This window comes from Ornithorhynchus anatinus, unplaced genomic scaffold (assembly GCF_004115215.2).
Source record: "Ornithorhynchus anatinus isolate Pmale09 unplaced genomic scaffold, mOrnAna1.pri.v4 scaffold_264_arrow_ctg1, whole genome shotgun sequence".
Classification (NCBI taxonomy): domain Eukaryota; kingdom Metazoa; phylum Chordata; class Mammalia; order Monotremata; family Ornithorhynchidae; genus Ornithorhynchus; species Ornithorhynchus anatinus.
The window spans coordinates 2,985,798-3,007,721 of NW_024396743.1; the positions used below are offsets into that span (position 1 = coordinate 2,985,798).

General features: G+C 56.8%; 1 protein-coding gene across 1 annotated transcript in view; it reads left to right on the forward strand.

The window, feature by feature from the left end:
- The window catches only part of RPTOR (regulatory associated protein of MTOR complex 1), a 217,933-nt gene that overhangs the window by 169,027 nt on the left and 26,982 nt on the right, over positions 1-21,924 (forward strand). Inside the window, exons 21-27 of the mRNA XM_029056955.2 lie at positions 3,193-3,311; positions 8,051-8,154; positions 8,947-9,130; positions 13,443-13,553; positions 17,909-18,014; positions 20,810-20,924; positions 21,694-21,818. Of these exons, the coding sequence (XP_028912788.1) occupies positions 3,193-3,311; positions 8,051-8,154; positions 8,947-9,130; positions 13,443-13,553; positions 17,909-18,014; positions 20,810-20,924; positions 21,694-21,818 (864 nt within the window). The remainder of the gene's footprint in view (positions 1-3,192; positions 3,312-8,050; positions 8,155-8,946; positions 9,131-13,442; positions 13,554-17,908; positions 18,015-20,809; positions 20,925-21,693; positions 21,819-21,924) is intronic.

A 21,924-nucleotide genomic window follows, 5' to 3' on the forward strand; every position in this document is an offset into this window, starting at 1 on the left:
GGGAGCCGCCTCGAAGCGAAGGTCGCGTTGTGCTTGTTAAGCGCTCACTCTGTGCCAGGCGATTTACCGAGCCCTGGGGTGGTTACAGGCAACGTGGGGTGGACACAGTCCCCGCCCCACGTGGGGCTCACACTCTTCATCCCCATTTTCCAGATGAGGGAACTGAGGCCCGGTGAAGTGACTTACCCGAGGTCACACAGCAGACAAACGGCGGAGCCGGAAGCGGAACCCGGGTCTCTTTGACGCCCAGGTCCGGGCTCTATCCGCTGACAGATAATAATAGTGATAATATTGGTATGTGCCAAGTGCTTACTGTGTACTAAGCGCTACTCTAAGCACTGGGTTAGATCCAAACTAATTAGGTTGGACGCAGCCCCTGTCCCACGTGGGGCTCACGGTCCTACCACAATTATTTATCATTTAGATTCTTACGAACAAGTAGGAGGGCCCTCGTGCCGAGTAGAATGCTTGGCCCACAGTAAATGCTTAACGAGAACCACCATTCCAGTTACCATTATCATTATTTAGGAGGACCCCAAGCACGTAGCACAGTGCTCTTCACACAGTAAGTGCTCGACAGACACCATCGATCGATGGCCCACTTAGTGAACCGTCCGGGTGGCTTAGGGGAGGCGGGGAAGATATCCCGTTTTCCCCAGAGGAAGGGGAGTTTCCTCCAGAGAGGGAGCGTGGAAGCCGGTCCCGTCTTTGCTCCCTTATATCGGGGCAGGGCCCCCGGAGCGAGATTGGTGGGAACGATAGTATTGATGGCGATATTCGTTAAGCGCTTGCTACGTGGCAAGCACTGTACCGAGAGCTGGGGGAGATAAAAGACCATCGGGTCGGGCGCGTCGTCGTCACCGGTGCCCTTCGTCAAGCACTCGCTCTGTGCGGACGGCGAGGCCCTGGTGGGAAAGGGTCTGCGGCCGGGAGAGTTGAGCACGGTAGAGTCGGCCGGGTGACAGAAGGAGGGTAGCGAGGTGAGGTAGGAGGGGGCAAGGTGACGGGAGGGCTCTAAAGCGGGGGCGAGGAATTTCCGTTTGAGGTGGAGACGGATGGGAGGTTCCTGACGAGCGAGGCGACGTGGCCTGAATGTTTTCGTAGAAAAATAATCCGGGCAGCGGAGTGAAATACGGACTGGAGTGGGGTGAGACGCGAGGCCGGGAGGTCACCAAAGAGGCTGACGCGGTAATCCGGGCGGGATAGAGGAGGTGCCCGGTTTAACGCGGCAGCCATTTGGATGGAGAGGAAAGGGCGGATTTTAGCGCGTCGGCGACGGTATGCCGTTAACGGGAAATCCGAGGGCGGGGGCGGGATTCTCCCCCATCCTCTACCAGTTCTCCTCTCGGCAGCCCGTGGCTGGCGGCGGGAGAAGGTTCGACGGGACGCCGTTTCGGATGCGTACGCCACTGAGTCGAACCGGCGAGCGAAGCTTTCGTTCTCAACCCGGAGAGGGAGGAGGGGACCTCCGTGTGCCAGTCGGGCCGAGACGGTTCCGTGAACCTGCCCCTTAGGGAGCGATCGCGGGAGGGGAATACTCCTAGCTTGGCGACCTGTAGATCCTTTCCGCCCCCGCCCCCGCCCCCGGCCAAAAAGAGTTTATTGAATTTCTCCTCTCCCCGTGCGTCACCAGTTAAGGACCCATCATGAGGACCGGTGATTGTGAAATATCCATTTCCTCCTGCCCACCTTCCTCTAGTAGAAAAGAAATCAAAATGTAGCACATCCAGCTGGTAGCGTGGAATCAGATAGATGAAGGGCAGCCTGCCGAGCCTGGGAAAGTGGGCTGAAAAATAATTTTCCGACAGGCTTTCTTGGGGGGGGGGGGGGCCTCGGGTCGGGACAACTGTCAAGCTGGCCGGACCTCCATTCGGTCATTCGGGCATATTTATTGAGTGCTTACTGTGTGCAGAGCACTGTACTGAGCGCTTGGGAAGGGTCAAGAGAACAATAAACAGACACGTTCCCTACCCACAGCGAGTTTACAATCTCAGCCAGCCCTCCCCCCCCCCCTTTTTTTTTAAATTTTGGTTTCTTTTAATGCGTTTGTTAAGCGCTTATTATGTCCCAGATTGCCTGGGGTAGATACAAGCTAATGGAGTTGGACGCGATCCCTGTCCCATACGGGGCGCACAGTGTTCATCCTCGTTTTCCGGATGAGGAGACTGAGGCTCAGAGAAGTGAACCGACTTGCCCCAGGTGACCCGGCGGGACGAGAGCCCAGGTCGTTCTGACTCGCGGGCCCCGGGCTCTGACCACTGGGCCACGCGGCCTCCCATCCTGTTTGGGAGACCAGGCCGGAGGAGAAGCGAGTCAGATTGGATTAGATGTTGCTTCGCTTCTCTCTCTGAGGAGATCAAGTAAAACTGCTGAGTTGGGACTAAAAGTCAACCATCCGTGAACCGGGATTACCAGAGTCCAACCCCGTTCGTACCCTTGAAGTCACGCAAGGTGCCCACAGAGTTGGTTTTACCCCCGTATTCTCTTACTGATCCGTCCAGCCCAGTGTTTAGAACCCAGGAGTCAGAAGGATCTGGGTTCTAACCCCGGCTCCGCCACTTGTCTGCCGTGTGACCTCGGACAAGTCGCTTCACTTCTCCGGGCCTCAGTTCCCTCATCCGTCAAATGGGGATGAAGACCGTGAGCCCCAAGTGAGACAGGGACTGTGTTCGGCCCGATTGGCTTGTATCCACCCCGGCGCTTAGTACGGTGCCTTGCACATAGTGAGGGCTTAACACATATCACCGTTATTCTTATCAGATCCCCGTTAGCTATCACCATTCGTATTGATTTTTGAGCGCTCGCTGGGTGCAGAGCAGTCAACTGAGCGTTCGGGGGAGGACAGTAGAACAGAGTTAATAGACGGTTCAGCTGTGACTAGAGGAGCAGCGTGACTTGAGTGGATGGAGCCCGGGCCTGAGAGTCGGTAGGACCTGGGTTCTAATTCTGGCTCCGCCGCGTGGCTGCCGTGTGACCGGGGGGCAAGTACTTCGCTTCTCTGGGCCTCAGCTACCTGTCTGAGAAAGGGGGAAGAAGCCCGAGCTCCACGTGGGACAGGCACCGTGGATGACTTCGTATCTACCCCAGCCCTTAGAATAGTGCTTGGCACTTAATAAACACCACGGTTATCATCATCCTCCTCGAGTGTTAGTCCCATACCCTCTGATTCTGTTTGTTTTCATTCCTCCCCAGGGGTGTCTTTCAACAGTGTTTACACCCAAATCTGGAGAGTCCTCCTCCACCTGGCCGCCGACCCCTATCCCGACGTCTCCGATTTGGCCATGAAAGTGCTCAACAGCATCGCCTACAAGGTAAGACCCCCCCGTTTCCTGCCTCCGTTTCTTTAACCGTTGGATTTGGGTCCCCCGAACGCATCTTAGCAAGAGATGCTGCGTGGCGAAGCCAGTACGAGAGATCGGGAGCGAGGGGCTCTGGGCGATGAAGCGGGAATGAGAGATTTGGACCAAAGGACTCTGAGTGCTGAAGGTGGGGCGAGAGATAGGGAGCTGTGGGACTCTGAGCCCAGGCACGGACTAGACCGTAAGCTCGTCGTGGGCAGGGAATGTGTTTTGTCGTTCATTCGTTCGGTCACATTTATCCAGTGCTTACTGTGCGCGGAGCACCGTACTAAGTGTCTGTGCGTCGTTATATCGTGCTCTCCCAAGTGCTTAATACGGTTCTCTGCACAAAGTAAGCACCCAGTAAATACTACTGAATTAATTAGTTAGGGTGACAGATCGGGACGAGAGATCTTGGATTTTCACTGTAAGAGAGAGGCCGATAGTCTCGTGCACCCCGGAGCGATGAAAGTACGTCGTAGGCTTTTTCGGCGCTTACTGTGTGCCAGGAACAGTACTGAGCGCTGGGATAAAAACAAGGTAATCGGGATGGACCCAGTGCCCGTCCCACAGGGGACTCCCAGGCTTAATCCCCATTTTCCAGATCATAATAATAACTGCGTATTCGTTAAGCGCTTACTGCGCGCCAAGCACCGTACTGAGCGCTGGGTTGGATCCGAGGAAATCAGGTTGGACGCAGTCCCCGTCCCACACGGGGCTCACGGTCCCCATCCCCGTTTTACAGCTGAGGTGACTGAAGCCCAGAGCCCCTCAAGGTCCCACAGCAGGCAAGCGGTGGAACCGGGATTAGAACCCATGACCTTCCGACTCCCAGGCTTGGGCTCTTTCCCTGGGCCCCGCTGCTTCTCAGCCTTCTTCATTCTGCCACTCCACGGGGCTAAGGTACGGGTAGCGTTTTTTAAAGCCACAAACGCGGTGGCCCGTGTTTCAGAATCCTCCGTTTTGAAAATGTCAGAAAGATTCACCTAGGATAGAAGAGCACTAGAACCAAGAAGAGAGCCCAGGGTGCTTCCTTTTCTCCGTCAATCCGGGGAGACCTGGCCATCCTCCTCTCCGCCGCGAAGAGAAGTCCGAGCTGAACTGTGCGTGTCGAGGACTGGCTCCCGCCTCCTTCCTTCTCGGCACTTCACGTCCCGACGTTTCAAGAGTATGAGACTGCTTCTGAGCGGCTCTACTTCCACGACAGTGCTTGCTCGGTTGTTATCCTCGAGCTCCTTTAAACGTAGTAAAAATGAGGATCAGAAATGTGGTATTTGTGAAGCGCTTACTACGTGCCTTGCGCTGTACTAAGTGCTGGGGTAGATAGGAGATCACCGGGTCCCGTGTGGGGCTCCCAGTCTAAGGTGGAGGGAAAACGGGTACTAAATCCCCAGTGAGGGTGAGGGAACCGAGGCACCGAGAAGTGAGGTGACTCGCCCAAGGACACGCAGCGGGCGAGTAGCGGAGCCGGGATTCAGAACTCAGGTCCACTGACTCCCGGGCCGGGGTCCTTCCTACTCGGCCACACTGCTCCCGGGTGGAACGGGGTTTGGACTGGGTGGCCTTCACCAGTCTGTGACGCTTAAGATAGTGGAATTTACAACCCGATCTGATCCTCAAACGGTTGATTTTCCGTGGCGGTGGTTTGATTTTTTTCTTTTTTTTCCCCCCCCTCCTCCCGTTTCTAACCTCTCAAGAGACCGGTGGTTCCTGAATCTGGGTAAAATCCTCAAACGGTGGAGCCCTCCTTCCCATCTGCCAAGCGTCAAAGCTGGCATCCAGTGTTGTGTGGCTAAATTTCAAGCCTGGCACATCTCGTGTGGGAAGCAAGTGAGCAGAATTTCACATTTTGGCTGAGCGTTTTGTCTAGGAAGATTCGACTGCGTTGATCTCCCTGTTCACGCAGATGCAGAGAAGAAAAAGCAGGGCAAAGTTGCTCTCTTCCCTCAAAAGTGCCTCGGGAACGGGGCCTCTCTTGGCTGTCCGAGGTGACGACGTCACCTCTGACGAGTGCCCGAAGGGAGACTCCTGAGTCTCTTCAGGATTGTTCCGTGCGTCATCGTCCACACCGATGGATGACCCCAAGGGTGACTCTTAGTTTCGTGACCGGTAGTGATGCTTCCCCCGCCCCGGTAAGATACCCGAATAGAGACTCTTGGTTTCCCGACCGGTAGTGATGGATACCCTAACGGTGACTCTTAGTCTCGTGCCCGGTTGTGATTCCGTCCCCTCCGGTGGAGACCCAAAATGGAGATCCTCGGTTTCGCGGCCGGTAGCGATACCGTCCCCATCGATAACAGACCCGATTGGAGACCCTTGGTTTTCCGACCGGAAGCGATACTTTCCCCATCAGTGAGATACCCCCATGGAGACCTACGGTTCCGTGACCGGTAGCGATCCTGTCGTCACCGGTGGGTGCTCAAGTGGAGACCCTCGGGTCTCTCTTCAGGACCGTCGGTGACAGGAGGTGATTCTGAAGCAGTTCTTTGAGGGAGACGTCTCGGATCCGCTCCCCCGTCTCACTGGCAGATGACTCAGTGCCCCTACAAGTTCCAGCGCCCTATTAAAATCCCATCTCCTGCGAGAGGCCCTGCCTGACTAAGCCATTTCCTCTCCTCCGACCCTCTTCTGCATCATCCTAGCACTTGGATCGGCACCCTTTACTCACCGTTTCCTCAGCCCCGCGGCACTCTGTCCGTAATTTATCCCTTCGTTATCCGTGTCAGTCTCCCCCCTCTGGACCGTAAGCTCCTTGTGGGCAGGGAACGCGTCGACCGGCTCCGCTTAGCGGACCGTCCCAGAGGCTTCGTCCGGTGCCTGCGCACAGTGAGCGCTCCAGAGCTACGATGGATTGAGTGAGCGATGTAAGCTGTGGCAGGCAGGCAGGCAGGCAGCCGCTCGCATCCGCTAGTCCCCCTAGGCCTTCGTCCGGGCCAGATTTCCCAAATCGCGGTCCCTCCCCCCCCCCCCCCCCCCGGAGAAACCGACGGAGCGTCGGCAGGCGGAAACCTGCCACGGCCACGTCGACGGCAGAAAGAGACGCGAAAGAGGAAAGACAGCCGCGCGAAGTAGGTTATTTTTAAGACCAACAAGTGGCTTCTCGCGTCACCGAATCCCAGCCCTCGGAGGCGGCCGGAGGACGTTTGGCGGCCCGAGGTGGATTCGCGCCTCTTTCCGAGGACGAGCGGGGACTCTCCGGGTGGTTTGCTCCCCTCAGCCTCTCCCTCCTCCCAAACTCTCTTAGGTTGTCATTAGACGCCTTTAGGGGAGCAGAGGGACTCCCATTCACTCTTGGTGGCAGCCGGGGCTAAATAGTAGCGGGATTAAGGCCCTGAAGGTAAGAACCACTCCTCCCTGGTGTCGTCCTTCGGACAGCACTCCCCCGGCCCCTCTCAGCTAGGTCACGGTCACGGCGATTGCAAAATAATCCCCTCCCAGCATCTGGATCGTGGAGGCGAGGTGGTTCGGGTGTCCCGGAACGGGAGAGAGGGGGAGAGGGACTCAGAAGCCATTCCCTGTCATTCGTTCAGTCACTGGGTGGTGGTTATCGAGCGCTCAGAGCACTGTGCTCAGCATTTGGGAGAGTACAATATAACGGCAAACGTGATTGCCTTGTATCTATAGAACAGTGCTTAAGAAATACCACAGTCATCATCGTCATCGTTATGATCATTACCACCCCAGCACTTAGTACGGCGCAGAGCACGAAGCGAGCGCTGAACGTACCGTTAGGGGAAAAAAAAAGAACCGTATCCACCGGTGGGCATCTGTCTGCAGGCGGGAGCGGTGGGGGAGTCTGGGCGTCTGTAGGGTGGGGAGAATCAATCGGACAGTCGGTGGTATTTATTGAGCACTTTCCGCGTGCCGAGCGCTTGGGAGAGGACAGTAGAACAGTTGGTAGACACGGCTCCCTGCCCGTAACGAGCTGACGGTCTAGAGGGGGAGGATCAAGGAAAGTCCGAGCTTCGGAAGAGCCGTGGCCCGGCGGAGGGCCCTTAAGCACAGGGCCCTCCGAGCAGCGTGGCCTAGTGGCCGGAGCCTGGGCCCGAGAGTCGCGAGAACCCGGGTTCTCGTCCCAACTCCTCCACTGGTCCGCTGCGGAACCTTGGGCAAATCACTGCACTTCTCCGGGCCTCAGCCCCCTCATCCGTCGAATGGGAATGAAGACTGTGAGCCCCACGTGGGCCGGGGACTGCGTCCTGCCCGATTTGCTTGTTTCCCCCCCCGGTGCCCGGTACGGCGCCCGGCGCCCGGTAAATGCTTAACGAGTACCACGGTTATCGTCGTCATTTCCGTCGGCAGCGGAGGGTCCCGCCGAGCTTTCCCGGAAGGCTCCGTCTGCCCGTTTCCTCACAGATGGGGCGCCTTCTCTCCCCCGCGACCCCCTGGGCTCGGACCTCTGACGTCTCCCCTTCCCGTCCAAGCCGTTGACCGAAACGGCCGCCTTTTGAGGGGAACCGGCCGGTCCTCTGACGGCCAAGCCACCCGCGGACCGATAGAGCCCGGTCTCCCTCCCGGATCGAGAGTGTAGGGGCAGCTGGATTTTCGAAACCAGAAATGCATCTGGTGGGTGGCGGCGGGGTAGCGTCTTCCCCGTCAGCCCCGGTCTGCTCTAGCTCGTCTCGGGGAGCCCCCCGGGGTCGAGCCACTCCCAGACCTCGGACGGGACGACCTTTTGACCCCGCGGGCTGCCTCTCCCTTTGTTTTTCTAGGCCACAGTTAATACCCGACCCCAACGCATTCTGGACACGTCACCTCTCACCCAGTCCGCCCCAGCCAGCCCTACCAACAAGGGCTTACACATTCACCAAGTAGGGTAAGTGAGCGGCGGGCGTGTCTCAGACCACGACACAAGACGCTTCTTGTGCCTCTGGGCTCCGAGCTGCTCTCTCTTGCTCTCCCTCAATTCCCTACTGCTGTCTCTCACTCACTCTCTTCTTCTTCCTTAATTCCTAGCCCTTCCTCTGTCTGTCTCTCTCTCTCCACCCCCCCCCCCCCACCCTTAATTCCCGGCCCTTTCCCTGCCACTTCGTGCGTCTCTCTTTCTTCCTTGATTCCCAGCCCTTTCCTGCCACTTCGCGTGTGCCTTTCTTCCTTAATTCCCAGCCCTTTCTCTCTCTCTCTCTTCCTTAATTCACAGCCCTTCCCCTACCTCTCTCTCTGTTTCTGTCTCCGTTTCCCCTTCCTTCTCTTTCCCCCCTCTGCCCAGATAAGTGGGCAGATTCTCCTCTGGTGGAGAACAGCCCCAAATCCACCGGTCCCTTCATCCACGCGGCTTCACCCTCCATCCGGGAGCGGGAGGCTTTGGCCCCGGGAGAGATTTCCCACCAGTTCAAGAGCTTCCCCCCTCCCGGCCCGGCCGTGCGATCCGGTTCCAGGTGGTCGCGACCGAGTGGGGAGGCGCCACACGGAACCCGGGTCGCTCCTCCCCCTCCCCGGGGGCAACTCGGGGGCGTTCCGGCTTCGGCGTTAACCGGCCCCGGGGCGGCCCGAGTCCGCAGCGGGTGACCTGGGGAGGGTCCTCCGGGCTCCCGCGGAGCGGCCGGCAGCGGGCGAGTGTAGCGCTCACTCCGCCTCTCTCCCCCTTCCCCGGCTCTCCCCCCGTCAGAGGGTCCCCTCCCACTCCCAGCACGAGCAGCTCCAGCCTCACCAACGACATGACCAAACAGCCCATCGCCCGGGACATCGCTTCGGGCCGACCGGCCAACGTGGGCAGCATCGGGGTGCAGTACACCCCCCACTCCCACCAGTTCCCCCGGACACGGAAAATGTTTGACAAGGGCCCCGACCAGGTAAAAAAAAAATATATATATATATATATAATCAGAGTTCTCCTTGGGCCGGGCGGGAAAAGATGGGGTACGCACATTGGACCCCGTGTCCCTCTAGACCCTCGGCTCCTCGCAGGCAGGGACCGTGTCTACCGCCTCTGTCGTGTCGTCCTCTGCCGGGCACTTGGTACGGTGCTCTGCGCACGGTAAGCGTTCGATAGGTATCAGTGATCGATTTGTCTGGTTGACCCGGAGGGAGTTCTTCCTCCTCCCGGGGTGGCGATCGACTGGCAGCGCTCGGAACGTTCAGAGGAACAGTGTGGCCTGGTGGAAGGAGACTGGGGGCGAGGATCTGGGTTCTGATCCCCGCTCTGCCACTTCCCCGACGCATGACTTTGGCCAGGTCACTTCACTTCTCCAGGCCTCGGTTCCCTCGTCTGTAAAATGGGCACTAAGACTGTGAGGCCTTGGGCGGGGGGGGGGGGGGGGCGGCGTGGGCCGTGTCCATCCTGGTTAGCTTGGGGCCCGATTGGATCGGATCGACCGCAGCGCTTAGCACGGTGCAGGGCTCGTAGTAAGCCGTCATGGTCACCACGGCAACAACCCCTCTTAGTTCCTTCTGATCCTGACCACGTCCGTGAGCCAAACCCTAAAGAGAAATTGATTTTTTTTTTTTTTCTTTTTATCCCTTCCCTCCTCTTGGATAAATATCACTTTGCAGTGCTTGATGTGACATTATTAGCTACAGCTGCCGCCCAGAAGTGTTTAATCAGAAGGGGTTGTTTATTCTTCTCTAAACACTCAATTACTTTCCATAAATTACTGTTGTTTCTTTGCCTTAACCAACAAAGTTTAGAGGGAATTATCAGGGAGAGGCTGCGGTGGAGCCAAACTGTGGTCCTCCTGCTGTGGGACTCCCGAAGGAGTCTCAAGTGTAGGAGGAGTTAACTCTTTCCCCTCTGAGCGTCCTCCTGCGAGCTCTCTCCGCCCGAGGCGACCAGAAGCTGCCCAGCCTCGCCCAGCTTTGGGTTTTCATCCTGGCTCCACCGCGTATCTGTCGCTTGACCTTAGACGAAGTCATTTCTCGTCTCCGGACCTCAGTTACCTCCTCTGTAAAATGGGGGCTATTCATTCATTCGATAGTATCTGTCGAGCGCTTACTGCGTGCGGAGCACTGTACTAAGCGCTTGGAATGGACAAGTGGGCAACAGACAGAGACGGTCCCCGCCCTCTGCCGGGCTTACGGTCTAATCGGGGGAGACGGGCAGACGAGAACAGTGGCAATAAATAGAGTCGAGGGGAAGAACATCTCATGAAAACAATGGCGACTAAATAGAATCAGGGTGATGTACATCTCATTAAACAAAATAAATAGGGTGATGACTGTGAGTCCCACGTGGGAGAGCGATTGTGTCCGTTCTGATTACCTTCTGTCTACCCCAGTGCTTAGAACAGTGGTTAGCACATAATAAGGGCTTAACAAACGCCGCAGTTATTATCCTTACCTTGTTTCTACCCCAGGGCTTGTTACAGCGCCTGACACACGGTAAGGGCTTAGCAGATGCCTTTTTTTTTTAAAAAAAAAAAAAAAAAGCTGCTTTATACTGTAAACCTCAGGTTGGGCAGTGCTTGGGTCTGATCTCATTCTCTCGTATCAAGCCCGGGCGTTTAGCACAGTGCTCTGCACCTAGTAAGCCCCCGTAATTACTTTCGTCATTGCGGTGGTGGTGATGATGATGATGATGGAAAAGTGACTTCAGGCTTTATCGGGTGCATCTGACGGGAATGAGGGAGCCCTGCCGTCTGAGTGAATCCAGAGGGGGCTAGGGAGAGGGTGGCCCACCCCCGGGCTCGCTCCTCCCGGGGAGTTTCCGGTCCGGGCCGAAGAGATCCGAAGGGGCAGCCGCTGGGCCTGATGGCTCTTTGAAGCCTGCCCCCTCCCAATCAATCAGTCAGTCATTCACTCAATCTCATGCAGCGCTTACTGAGCGTAGAGCACTGTACCGAGCACCCGGTCTAAAGGAGGAAACAGACATTAGTATAAATAAATTACAGGTGGGTACATAAGTGCCGTGGGGCTCTTGTCGGGGGCGGGTCGGCAGTGAATAAAGGGAGACAGTGAATGAAGGGTGACACAGGAGGCAGTGGAAGACGAGGAGAAGAAGGCTTAGGCAGGAAAGCCTCTTGGAGGAGATGGGCCTTCAATAAAACTCTGAAGCTGAGCGGGCGGTGGGCTGTTGGATATCAAGAGGCCAGAGGCGGGACGTGGACAAGAGGTCAGCAGCGAGATAGACGAGATGGGGGCACAGTGAGAAGGGTGACCTTAGAGGAGCGAAGTGTGTGGGCTGGGTTGTGGGAGGGGGAAAGGTGATCGAGTGCCTTAAAGCCGACGGGAGGTAATTTCCGCTGGTTGCAGAAGTGGATGGGAAACCCCTGGAGGTTCTTGAGGGGAGGGGAAGCGTGGGCTGGACGTTTTCCTAGAAAAATAATCCAGGCAGCAGAGTGAAGTATGGATTGGAGAGGCAGGAGGCGGGGAGGCCAGCAAGGAGACTGATAGAGTAATCAAGGCGGGAGAGGAGAAGCGCTTGGATTAACACGAAAGCAGTGCCTTAACCCCCCTCCCCGCCCGCCACAGTCCCCGCCCGCTTTCCACCCTCATATGCGGAGCGAGAGCTGACGAGACCCGAGAGATTCCAGGCGGGATCGAAGAGACCCGAAATGGCGGCTTCCGGGCCTGTCGGCTCTCTGACGCCTGCCCCCTTCCCACTCTTTATCCCCCTCCCCACCCCACACAGTCCCTCTCCCCTTTCCACCCTCATACCCAGAGCGAGAGCTGACAAGCCCCGAGGGTTCCCAGTCGGGACCGAGGGGGCCCGAAATGGCGTCCCTCGGCTTTTTTGGCTCTCTGTAGCCGGCCCCTCCCAACCCCGCTCGTTGACCCCTTTCTCCACCAACGCTCCGGAGGATAGATTGGCGGCTCTGGGTTTATCCAGTATTTTACCTCACAGAAGTTCGGGGCTTTCTCGGATCCAGTCTGGGTTCCTTTGGTGAAAGGAGGGAAGGGCCGGTTACGTCCGACCGCACGCCCATCCGCCACCGCCCCACCTTCCCGAGGCCGAGGTCGACCGGACACCCCCATCCGGGGAAGCCCCGCGGCGGAGCCGGCCTGCCGGCTCCCTGACGGAGGCCGAGCCCCCTTATCCCCGTCCCCCTCTCCCCCCTCCCGGGGACCGGCCCCTGCGGGCGGCCAAGCCAGATGTCCCGCCGTCTGCCGGCCTGGGCGAGATATAAACTCGCGCTCGTTTTCGGTCTGGGCCAGAATTCCCCAACTCTGCATCCTGGCAGAGCCGGGGACGTCACAAGAGTCTCCTCACTCGACCCCACGTGCACGCGCGCACACAGATCGCATTCACGATCTCGGACGGACGATTAACCCTCCCCCTCTTCAAAGCCTTATCGAAGGCCCGTCTCCTCCGAGAGGGCTTCCCCGACTTCCCTCCCTCCTTTCCTCTTCTCCCGTTCCATTCTGCATTGCCCTGACTCGCTCCCTTTATTCATCCCCCCCGCCCCGTAGCACTTATGTCCAGCTGAAGGTTGGGAGCAGTCTGTTGTGGAGGATCATCTTGGCTCTGCATTTTCCAGTAGCTGGCCCACCCTGGGTCAGTTCTTCTCCAAAGCGGAGGAGAGCCTGGGAGTCAGAAGGACCCAGCTCCGCCAGTCGCTTCCCGGGTGACCTTGGGCAAGTCCCGTCACCTCTCTGGGCCTCGGTTTCCCCAACTGTAAAATGGGGTTTCCCGTCCTCCCTCCTGTTTAGACTGTGAGTCCCATGTGGGACAGGGACCGTGCCTGACCCGATTCACTGGCTCATGCCCCAGCGCTTAAAACAGTGTTGGACGCATAGTATGGGCGTAATAAATGCCATTAAAGACAAGGTGAGCCGTCCCAGAAGACCGGCTCAGTATGGCTTTTCACCAGACGGAGTTCTCGGCAGGAAAGGAGCAGTTGAAGTCCACTTACCGGCTGATGATAAACTCGGTCTCCCGCCGGGGCCTGGTATTGTCCCTGCGAGAGACCCTCTGGGCCGGGGGAGTTGGCGGGGAGGCTCGGCCCCTCCAATTACAGCAAGAAGGAGAGTGCGGGAAGCGTCTGCGTTAGCCCCCAGAGGTCGAATGTAGTTTTCTCCGTGCTCTAGACTGTGATCTCGTGGCGGGCAGGGAATGTGTCCGTTTATCGTTCTCTTGCCCCCCCCCCCCCCCCCGAGCGGTTAGTACAGTGCTCCGCACACAGTAAGCGCTCAGTGAATACGATTGACTGACTGACTCTCCGCCCGCAGACCACGGACGACCCAGACGACACCGTGGGACACAAGAGTTTCATCTCGGCCACGATGCAGACGGGTTTCTGTGATTGGAGCGCCAAATATTTCGCCCAGCCAGTCATGAAGGTAAGAAACCCTGTCCCCCGCTGTAACCCCTACAAGATGGAGGGAAGGGAGGACGGAGAAGCCAGACACGCCAAAATCGTGGAGCCACCGAGAATCCCGCCTTCTTTCCTCCCTCTCCTCTGGGTCCCTCAACTGTAAAATCGGGATCCAGTACCTCTTCTCCCTCCTACTTAGACCGTGAGCCCCATGCGGGACAGGAACTGCATCTGACCTAGTTAACTCGTATCTACCCCAGTGCTTAGAACGATATTTGATACATAGTAAGCGCTCAACAGATGCCGTTAAAAAAAAACAACCTCCCGCCGCGACTCGGGGAGAGTCCGTTTTGTCAGACTTTCGGATAAGATCCATCCTATCCCCCACCCTTTAGTTTGGGACAGGAAAAACAGACTCCCACCTCCCCACCTCCTCTCTCCCTCCAGCCTTCCAACATGGCGGCAGGGCGTGGTTTATGCCCTCCTTTCTTATTAAGCACGTTCTTCTCCTTTCTGCAGGTGGCCGGGGGTGAGGGTGGGAGCTTATGAATCTAATAAATCACCAAACAGCAAGCGTGGGCAGTACGGGCTTGGGCTATTTCCTTTTGCTGAATCTACTTCACGGGCTAAAGAAAAATGGGTTGAAAAGGGGCGTGGCTCCCATTCAGAGTCTGTGAACCTACAGCGATCACCGTGCTACTTGTTAAGAGCTTACTACGTGCTAAGCACTGCACTGAGTGCTGGGGCGGATGTAAGATCGTCAGATCCCTCAGGCGGCTCACAGTCGAAGCGGGAGGGAGAACAGGGATTGAGCCCCCATTTTGCAGACGAGGGACCTCACGCAGCCCTTAATAAATACCAGTGATCGACTGATAGACTGTCAGCTCGTTGTGGGTTGGAAACGTGCCTGCCAATTCCGTTCTCTTGTCCCCTCCTGAACGCCGAGTCCAGTGCCGCGCACATAGGAAGCGCTTACAGAGTACCACTGATGGACGGATCCGTCCGCTTCCGCCGGGGCCGGTGGCGATCGGGGAACCGAGCCCCGATCTCCCCTCTTCCTCATCCCTCCCTCACCCCCGCCCCATTTCTGCCGGGAAGTCCTCCAGTCTTCCTCTCCCTCCCCCCGCTCGCGGCGGCAGAGAGTTAAAAGAAGCGAATTTCTTTGGCCTCCCCCCGCCGGGGCCTCAGCGGGAGACTTGAGCTTTCGAAATTGGTTTCCGTGTTAGCGGCATCGGCGAGGTGTTAGAAATCCGTGGCGGGTCAGGATGCAGTCGTGTAACACCGTTAGAGATCTCCGCCCGCCGGGGCCCGTGGGAGCAATGCAGAGACAGGGGCCGGGCCAGGGCCGGAGCGGAGCGCGTGCTCACTGGGAAACCTCCGGAAAACCGGTGGGGGCGGGGGGGGCGGGGAGACGCGTACGGAGCGATTCGGGGAGCCCGTCCGTTGGGCTGGAGTCGCTCGGGGAACGACGTCAGCTGATGCTTCTGCTGAAGCGGCGGGGAGAAGGTCGTTCATTCGTTCGGTGGTATTTACTGAGCGCTTAGTGTGTGCAGAGCACCGGACTGAGCCCCTGGGAGAGCACGGGACAACAGTAATCAGTCACATCTATCCGAGCCTCCGGTCTAGAGGGGTATTCGGGGGTGTTCCCTCCGCAGAGCACGCCGTTAGGCACGGGGGAGAGTCTAGTTGAGTCCAGGCCCTAAGGAGCTTACCGGCTACTGCGTGCAGAGCACTGTGCTATTCCTTTGTGAGAGTACGATAGGGTTAGGCACCATCCCTGCTCTCAACATGCTTACAGTCTAGCGAGTACAGCACCCTGGATTGAGCGTTTGGGAGAGCACGGTGGAGGAAGTAGACACAATCCTAGTAGACTGTAAATCCTCCAGGAATTTTACAGTTTTTTGGGTGTAGGGCACTGGACTGAGCGCTTAGGAGAGTCCGATAGGAGTTAATCAATTAGTGGAACAGTCAGTTGTGTGCAGAGCACTGGACTGAGCACTGAGGAGGGTCCAGTAGAAGTTAATCAGTCAATTAGTGGTATTTATTGAGCGCTTACTGCGTACAGGGTCCTGTACTTAGGGCTTGGGAAAGTTAATCAGTCGATGAGTGGTATTTATTGAGCGCTCAGTGTGCACGGAGTGCCGTACTAAGTGCCGGGAAGAATGCAACGCTAAAGGATTGGTAGTCACATTCCCTGCCCACAACGAGCTTCCAGTCTAGAGGATCCGGGAGTTCGAAGGAATACCGGGCAAGGGATTTAGAATTCCACGCACATCGCTCCCTCTCCCTTCCTGCCCGAACCTGCCTTTTCGATCTCTCATTCTAATCCATCCCCCTCAAAACCCGATTTTCATTAAAGTGTAATATATCTCCAGCGGCACCTGCCCTGCCTCTTTTTATCTAGGGTTTGTTTATCGCCGCACGTTATTGGCCATTTGTCATTTCTCCCCTAATAAGCACTGGATCGTCATGAGAACGTAACCCGTTGTCGGAGATGAACTGTCCGTCCCACCTCCTGTCGCGGGGCACTTACAGACTAGAATTAGAGGAGCGGCAAAGCCTAGAGCAAAGAGCCGGGGCCTGGGAGTCCGAGGACCCGGGTTCTCATCTCCCCTCCCCTGCTGTGGGACCTCGGGCAAGTGGCTTCACTTCTCGGGGCCTTATCTGCCGAATGGGGATGAACACTGGGAGCTCCATGTGGGACACGGATCATGTCCAACCTGGTTAGCTTCTGTCTCCCCCGGCACTGAGTACGGTGCTTGAATCGTAGTAAGCGCTTAACGGACACCGTTACAAAAAAAAAAAAAAAAAGTGTTATTTTGATTGTTAGCGAGGGCCTTTGGATTATTCATTTTATCATTAATGATCCCATAGGTCTGTTAGTAGGATCTGGGATTATTGACTCCTACTAATGGCGTTGCCTGGAATCCGTAGATCATCCTTTTCCAGAGACGTCGAGATTTCATGACCCTTCCCTTTGTGCTACACCCATTTCCTTGGGGACTTGACAGACACGGCTCAGGGCGACTGTGAAAACGCAATATTCCAGTCGGCTTCTGGATACGCAACGTTTATCAGTTAAAGAACAGAGTGGGGCTTGGACTTGTCAATGATGTGGCTTATCCACTGTTCCGCAAGAAGGATTTTTTCCTTTTAAACAGGGCTGGGCTCTCTTCCGTTGTTTAGCAAGAGGATTTTTTTTTTCCCCTTTTCTAATGGGGCCGAGTTCCTTTTCGTTAGGAGTTAGAAGCGTGGTGGCCTCTCCTGGACGTTCTTCCACACGGTTTCCCAGAATTTCAGTCTTTTTGTCCTTTTGGGGGTGTCGTGGGATGAAGAGGTTGAGAAATATAACCACAGCTGATATGGTGGGCAGTGTTGCTCTCTCTCTCTTTTTTAAAAACCCACAGAAAAGACATTGTTCAAGCCCGAACAGAGTGTAGAAACTGTACACCCGAATCCCAGCTCTGCAACTTGTCTCCTGTGTGACCTAGGGCAAGTCACTTCACTTCCCCCGTCTGCGTTGCTTCGACTTGCTCCCTTTATTCATCCCCCCTCCCAGCTCCACAGCACTTCTGCACAGAGGTGTAATTTATTTATTTAAATTAACATCTGCCTCTCTCTCTCTAGACCGTCAGCTCGCTGTGAGCAGGGAATGTGTCTGTTTATGGTTCTGATGCACTCTCCCAATCGCTCAGTGTGCTGCTTTGCACACAGTAAGCACTCAGTGAATATTGAATTAATTCTCTGGGCCTCAGTTTCCTCATCTGAAAAATGGAGATTAAGACTGAGCCCCACATGGGACAGGGACTGTCTCCGACCCGATTAGCTCGGAACTACCTCAGTGCATCGTATGGTGCCTGGCGCTAAGTTAAGCGCTGAACAAATACCATTAAAAGAAAAAGAGGTCTTCTGGTTATGACGACGATGGTATTTGTTAAACGGTTACTCCGTGCCGGACACTGTACTAGGCGCCGGGGTGGAGCCAAGCCGAATGGGTTGGACACGATCCCCAACCCACACGGGACTCACATTCTCAACCCCCATTTTACGGAGGAGGGAACCGAGGCCCGGAGAAGTGAAGCGACTTGCCCGAAGTCTCACAGCAGACAGTTAGTTGGTGGGGCCGGGAACAGAACCCGTGACCTTCTGACTCCCAGGCTCAACTCCGTTCCGTAAAAATGCGGAACGTCAGTCGGTGGTAGCTGTCGAGCTCTTACCTTGTGCAGAGCGCTCGACTAAGCGTAAAAACCCCGTAATTGCGACCATCTGGTTTCTCCCCGCAAAGGGGCAGCCGGCCCGGGGCGTGGGGGGTGTCAGGAAGGCTCTCTCTGCCGTCCGTCCCCCCCCCCGTTCTGAATTTCCTCTCTTCGATTTGGGAAGATTCCGGAAGAGCACGATTTGGAGAGCCAGATCCGCAAGGAGCGGGAGTGGCGCTTTCTCCGGAACACGCGGGTCAGGAAGCAAGCACAGCAGATCATCCAGAAAGGTAAGGAGCGGCAGACGTGGGACCCTCTCTCCCCACACCCCCCGACTCACGTGGTCCGGGCTGGGGCAGGGCAGGGCAGAGACGGGGATCGGACCCCTCCGAGTCTAATCCCGACTCCGCCCCTCCTCTGCTGGCTGACCTCGGGCGGGTCACTTCACTTTGCGGCCTAGTGGACAGAGCCCGGGCCTGGGAATGAAAAGGAATGGTTTCTAATCCCGGCACCGCCACATGTCTGCTGTGTGAGCTGGGGCAGGTCACTTTACTCCTCTGTGCTTTAGTGACCTCGTCTGTGAAATGGGGGTTCGGACTGTGAGCCCAGCGAGAGGCAGGGGCCGGGTGCAACCTGCTTAACGTACATTTACCCCAGCGCTTAAAACAGCGCTTGGTACGTAGCGCTTAACGAACACCGGAACTCTTATCGTTATTATTCTCCGGGCCTCACTTCCCCCATCTGCAGAATGGGGATTCGATCCCCTGCTCTCCCCTTCTAGACTCTAAGCTCGTCCCGAGCGGGGAATGTGGCCGTTTACTGTTCTGTTGGACTCTACCAGGTGCTTAGTACAGTGCTCTGCACACGGTAAGCGCTCAATAAAAACGATTGAATGAATGAATGGGCCCTCCTTAGACTGTGAGTCCCACGTGGGACCTGATTTCCTTGGACCTACCTCACCGCTTAGTACAGCGCCTGGCACGTAACAGCTGCTCAACTAATGCCACCAGTGGGGAAAAGAAGGCGGTGGGCAGCCGAGAACTAGCCCGGCGGGCAACGAGTCAGAAGCGACGGGCCCAAAGCCACCCAAGCACCGAGTGCCCATCGTTCATTCAGTCAGTCGTATTTATCGACCGCTTGCTATGTGCGGGGCGCTGTGTAAGCGCTTCCGAGAGTCCGGGAGAACGCCAAACCAGACCCGGTCGCTGGCGTCGACCGCTCGGGCCTTTAATGGCCGCCGCGGGTTGACCGGTCGTCCGGAGGCCCTGCCCGCCGATAAATGAGACGCCCAGCAGGGTCAGAGCACGACGCTCTCCTTCCTCTCCTTCCTCTTCCTCCCGGCCCAGCCAGTTCGACAGGCTGCCCTGGCGGGGCCGACTCGAAGCACAGCAGGCGTCATCTGAGCACAGGAGACTACTGTTCACCCCTTGTGCCCCGCAATATTTCCGTAGCGTTTCCATCCCCAGCCTCATTCGCGACCCCGAGGTCTCTCCCCCGCTCCCTCCGACCCGCCTCGGGTTCGCGCTTCACCGGCGTGTGTATTGGGAACCCCGCCAAGAGCGGATCTCGGTTCTTTATGACACTTTCCTCCTTAAGAGGCTGCAGTCGGTAAGCAGGTGTAGCCTCCAGATGAGGAGTTGAACATCCTCCCCCGTTCCGCCGAAAGACGTCCCGGCAGCGGGTCGAACGCGCGGGGGGAAAGAAGCGTCGATCGACCGCCCTGGGTTTTCCCGGGGCCGCACCGATCCTTGCCCCCCGAGGGCGGATCGGTTCCGCTCTCTGAGGGAGAACCCGAAGTGGAGTCGGTCTCACCCGGCCAGGTGGCCGCCGGCTGGCCGGATCTCAAGGGGGCAAGGGGTGACGTGGTGGTGATGCATAGCTGCAGGTCGGGTCTGACCCAGAGATGAGATCCGTCGAGGAAAACTTCACGGGCTCGGCATCGCGTGTCGGCGGGGACGTCAGACGGGTTTGTTTCCGCCGGCGCTTCTTCTGGCTCTAGTAAGAGCGGTGGATGACGGGCGGTTTCCTTTACTACTCAACTCCGAGCAAGACAGAAAGAGGCGGCGTGGCCCAGTGGATAGAGCTCGGGCCTGGGAGTCAGGAAGCCCCGAGTTCCCATCCCAGCTCCTCCACTTGTCTGCTGGGCGACCTTGGGAAGTCACTTCACTTCTCAGTTACTTCCTCTGGGAAATGGGGATTAAGACCGGGAGCCCCTTGCGGGACTGACTACATCCAACCCAGCGCTCAGTAATAATAATAATAATAATAATAATAATAATTGTGGTACTCGTTAAGTGCTTTACTCCGAGAACTGTTCTAAGCCCTGAGGTGGAAACGAGCTAATCAGCTTGGACAGAGTCCCTGTCCCACATGGGGCTCACAGCCGTCGTCCCCATTTTACAGATAGGTGACTGAGGCCCAGAGAAGCGCCTGATACCTACGAAGCACTTAACAAATACCGTAAAGAAGAACAGCTCAGAGAGGATGACCCGAAGAGAAGGGGCCTGTGCAAAGCCCAGACCACTGTGCTTCCACAAATCAGACCCAGAGATCCAGGCTGGGCTCTTGCCCAGACGGAGTGGGCTGAACCAGACTCCGCTCTTCTCCCTCACTGCCCCCCGGCAAAATGGGAAGAAAGATTGCTGTCGGGGACGGCGGGGAGAACGGCAGATGGGAGAGAGCCTGAGATGTCAAAACAATTCCCCGGGCCTTAGAATGTTCCAAGCCCACTCTGAGGCACTCGCTGAAAATCACCCCCTCTGTCCCTTGATCTCCAATTATAATAATAATGATGACGATGGTATCTGTCAAGCACTTACTAGGTGGCAGGCACCGTACCGAGCGCTGGGGCGGATACAAGCAAATGGAGTCGGACCCATTCCTTGTCCCGTGGCGGCGCTCACGGTCTCGATCCCCGTTTTCCAGCCGAGGGAACTGGGGCCCAGAGAAGCGAAGTGACTTGCCCGAGGTCACCCAGAGCGGCAGAACCGGGACGAGGACCCCGGTGCCTCCGACTCCCGGACCCGGGGCTCTGTCGCCTAGGCCATCCTGCTTCTCCGTACAGATCTGCATTTCTCCTTTTCAGGGATCACAAGGCTTGATGATCAGATCTTCCTGAACAGGAATCCTGGGGTCCCCTCTGTGGTCAAATTCCACCCTTTCACCCCGTGCATAGCCGTAGCCGATAAAGACAGCATTTGGTGAGTGTCTTGACCCCCCCCTCACTGGAAACGCCTTCTGGGCCGGGAGTATGTCTGTTAATTGTTCTGTCGTGCTCTCCCAAGCGCTTAGTACAGTGCTCTGCGCCCAGAAAGCGCTCAGTAAATACCACCGAATGAATCTCTTTGCAGAACTTTGATACCATTGGGGTTGTTCTTTTTCCCCACCGCTGCCTTCATTTAAAAATCCACAGTAAAGCAGATCCCCCCCCCCCCCCGCTCCCCACTTGTTTTGGTGAAGGCGGTTCTTTCTCGAACCCCCTTTCGTGGTCCGGGGGAGGAGGGTCCCTTGGTGCCCCCTAAACCGCCCTTCCTAGCCCCTCCCTAAATCACGGTGGGACCACCGAGATCCCTCTGGAGGAAAGGGCTTCACCATCAAGATGGCGTTCTTTCGAGGCGAGCTCCCCGCTCCCCGCCCCCGAACTCCGTACGAAGACAAAGCGTTTTTTCCCCACGTCCGTCCGTCCCCTGGTCTCATTATAACTAGATTTGTAACCGAGCGACTCGTAATGGGGTTTTAATCTCATTACTCCCTCGCCGGGGGGGGGGGGGGGCTGTTATGGAAAAGCATTAATAAAAAGACACAAACCGCCCTAGGGAGAAAAAAACAAGTTTTAATTTGTAACGAGCCTCCCCCTTGTAATCGAAAAGGTTCCGGTTTAATGGGGGTTTTCTTTCTATCGCTTGTACACGAATGCTCGTCTCACTCGTCTCGTTCTCTCTCTCCCCCCGCTATCCTCCCCGCTCCAAGTTTTTGGGACTGGGAAAAGGGAGAGAAGCTGGATTATTTCCACAACGGAAATCCCCGCTACACGAGGGTCACGGCCATGGAATACCTGAACGGGCAGGACTGCTCGCTCCTGCTGACCGCCACAGGTGAGCCGCTACTTCTCCGGAAGGGGGAGGAATGAGCAAGGCGAGAGGAAATGCTGGTGATCGGGGTGTTCGGGGGGGGGGGGGAGGGGGGCCTCCCACTCTGTGC